Source organism: Chenopodium album, chromosome 6 (assembly GCF_948465745.1).
Source record: "Chenopodium album chromosome 6, dcCheAlbu1.1, whole genome shotgun sequence".
NCBI lineage: Eukaryota > Viridiplantae > Streptophyta > Magnoliopsida > Caryophyllales > Amaranthaceae > Chenopodium > Chenopodium album.
The window spans coordinates 76950501-76953747 of record NC_137839.1 but is presented as its reverse complement, the minus strand read 5'-3'; the positions used below and the strand labels follow the sequence as shown (position 1 = coordinate 76953747).

The 3247-nt window shown below is 39.6% G+C and overlaps 1 protein-coding gene across 1 annotated transcript; it reads left to right on the top strand.

The window, feature by feature from the left end:
- Window positions 1-391: 391 nt before the first annotated feature.
- On the top strand, window positions 392-1641 carry LOC145635369 (putative dolichyl-diphosphooligosaccharide--protein glycosyltransferase subunit 3B). Its single transcript, XM_081686649.1, has one exon. It carries the CDS (start codon window positions 480-482, stop codon window positions 1500-1502), a length of 1023 nt encoding a protein of 340 aa, XP_081542775.1. The 5' UTR covers window positions 392-479; the 3' UTR covers window positions 1503-1641.
- Window positions 1642-3247: the final 1606 nt, after the last annotated feature.

Below are 3247 nucleotides of genomic sequence, written 5' to 3'. Positions count from 1 at the left end.
TTTCGGGTCGGGTCAACTTTTGACAGCTCTACGTACACCCAACTAACCCAAGGTTAGTTTTGCTCTTCATTTGATGATTAAATAAAAAAGAAAAAATCATCAAAATAAGATTAAAATACCCATGCATGTACGAATGTACGATACATCCGAGTGTATATAACAAGCACTCAAGCCAGAGCTAGCATACCAAATTACCAATGTGTAATACTCCGTAATCATTATATTTGGCAAACTGGTTAAAATTAAGCGGGTCAAACTCATGCCAACTTTTTAAACCGATGTCAATGCACAACCCATGACCCACCAGCGTGCCGGGGTGACCCTTTTCGTACGTGCCAACTTAACTCGTCTCCTTATCAGTGAGTCAACTCACCATCTTGACTTGTAAAACCCCCATCCTCAGTCCACCCACCATCCCTAACCTCACTCCCAATTTTTCTGCGATCCATCCCTCCCAAATCCTCCACTTTCCTCCAACAATGGCGCCACCCCATCTCACCACCACCATCTTCCTCCTCCCTCTCCTCCTCTCTCTCTCCTTCACCACCTCAACACCCACCAACGACCTCATCTCCGAGCTCCAACACCTCCAATCCGGCGCACCCAACGGCGTCCTCCGCCTCACCGACCACCTCCTCGGCCGCATCCTCTCCCTCCCTCGTCCTCGCCCATTCTCTCTCCTCATCTTCTTCGACGCAACCCAACTCCACGACAAATCTGAACTCCAACTTCCAACCCTCAAATCTGAATTCTCCATTCTCTCTAAATCATTCCTCCATAACAACAAAGACTCCCCAGATTCCCAGAAACTCTTCTTCTGTGACATCGAATTCAAGGATTCTCAACGATCTTTCAGCTTATTTGGGGTTAATTCACTTCCCCACATTCGCCTCGTTTCACCCCATGTCGAAAATCTCAAGAACTCGGATCATATGGATCAGGGTGACTTCTCGAGACTCGCTGAATCAATGTCTGAGTTCGTCGAGTCAAAGACGAAACTCACTATTGGCCCACTTCAACGCCCACCCATGTTCTCTGGTAAGCAGATTACCTTCTTCTTAATCGTTTTGATGATTTGGGCACCTTTTGCTGTGAAGAAGATTCTAGCAGGTCAGACATTGTTGCATGATTATAAGCTATGGTTGTTTAGTGCTATATTTGTGTACTTTGTTAGTGTTTCTGGGACTATGCATAACATTATTAGGAAGATGCCAATGTTTATAACTGATAGAAATGATCCTACAAAGATGGTGTTCTTTTACCAAGGTTCTGGGATGCAATTGGGTGCTGAGGGTTTTGCTGTTGGGTCTTTGTATACTGTTGTTGGTTTGCTTCTTGGGTTTGTTACCCATGGACTTGTTAAGGTTAGGAGTGTCACCTTTCAGCGGTTTGCAATGGCGGTGGCTTTGATCGTCTCGTTCTGGGCTGTGAAGAAGGTTGTGTATCTTGATAATTGGAAGACTGGGTACGGCATTCATGCTTACTGGCCTTCGAGCTGGTAATCGAGGTGATGATAATTGATTTTTAGTGTTGAGGAAATGTTGGTTGCTAAGAACACTATTTTAGATTGTAACCATGACAATTTTTGTTATTGCTCAGGACATATACATGGAATGAAAATTTCTAGCTATAGTTTCATGAGTTGTGCCTCTTTTGATTGATTTTGTTTGGTTTATGGCTTATGCTATATTTTTTTGAGCTTGTTCATGTTTTATGGATGCCATATCATTAGTCTATACATTTACTTTACTATGTTTAAATCATTGGATTCATAGATGGAATTGGTGTATGGCATTATTCTTGTGTTATGATTGATAATGCACTACCTACCTAGTGTGGTGATTTCATCAATCAATGGAATTATGATTAGCAGTGTGCTAGCTAAAAGAGTGAGAGGAATTTAGTGTATCAAAGATTGTGTGTCTGTGTGCATGTGATGTTCAAACAACACACAACTACACAATGTAGGGTTCCATTGATTGATGGAATAATAGATATTAAGTGAGTTTAGGCATATATAATCTGCACAATAGGTTCTTATCTATAACTTGAAGCATGTTCCCTTTATTGAACTTGGAGTGGATTGGATTATGGAGGGAATCTTCTAGGTTTTGGGACTTGTTCGTTCTTATAGTAATGAATCAGTTCATATGGTCAGACTAGTACACTTGATAGGATAATATACCTGAATTCCTGGTGAATAATGTACCATAGTTTGATCATTGTTGTTATTTTTATGGTTTCCTTGGCAAAAGATTGCACACCCAAACAAAGTAAGGGGTCCATTAGAATTGGCAACTTGAGATCCCTTTGTCAGCATTTTTTCTTCATGTATCTCAAAGTAGGATAGAGATGAAATCCTTCGAATTGTAATTCACTGATATCCCTTGATCTGTAGCTCTTGTCCAGTAGTATCCTTTCAATTTGAAAGACAAAAGTTTTCATCGAAGCACATTTTATTTATCCAACATTGTGGAAATTGATCAAGAGTTTCTAGTTTTGAAAGACTGTTCTTTTGTTGGTTTAGTTGTGTGAATTAATGGTCGGAAGGTTTTGGAAATTAGGATGTTATCTATAATAAGAGTTTGTTAGGCATTACTTTTGCTGCAAAAAACATATGAAGATCATGTTTCCACAGTTCGGAAACACATTGTATCAGGAATTCTGGGGGCACTCAGGCACGCCTCTTTTTAGATTACTGATCTTTACCTGTAGGTTCTTGTCTTTCAGACCTTTAGATACCCATAATCCCACCTTTAATTTATACCTATCTTTTAAAAGGAAGACAGATATGAGGTTCATGCCTTGTAAGCAAGGTAATAGATGTTCCTCCCCTGTCTTTCCACAAGCTCATTATGTAACCAAGAATGACAGAAAAATTAAATCATCCTCCGAAATAGGAAAGGACCTAAAGAATTTGCCAGCCTATATGAGAGGTTAATGCGATGTACACAACTATGGCACATCTTCTATCTAAATCTTGACTATTTTCAGAGAATAATGCACAAAGTCGTGAAGAAAGATTAAGTTTAGCTATTAAGATCTCAGTAAACCTTCAATTCCTACTGAAAAATTACCTTGTGTTTTTTATTGCCATATTTGTCCATTTTTCTATGTCCAAGTGTTTCGTATTTTACCTTCTGCTCATGTTTTCCATATTTATGCAACATAGGGAGTTGCATCTGCAAAGAGATGTTGTAGGACTTGTAGCATCAGCAGACACTATTCAATTTTTTTACGCATCTTG

Coding starts and splice junctions, on each gene's coding strand:
- LOC145635369 (XM_081686649.1), top strand. CDS start 480: ATGGCGCCACCCCATCTCACCACCACCATCTTCCTCCTCCCTCTCCTC.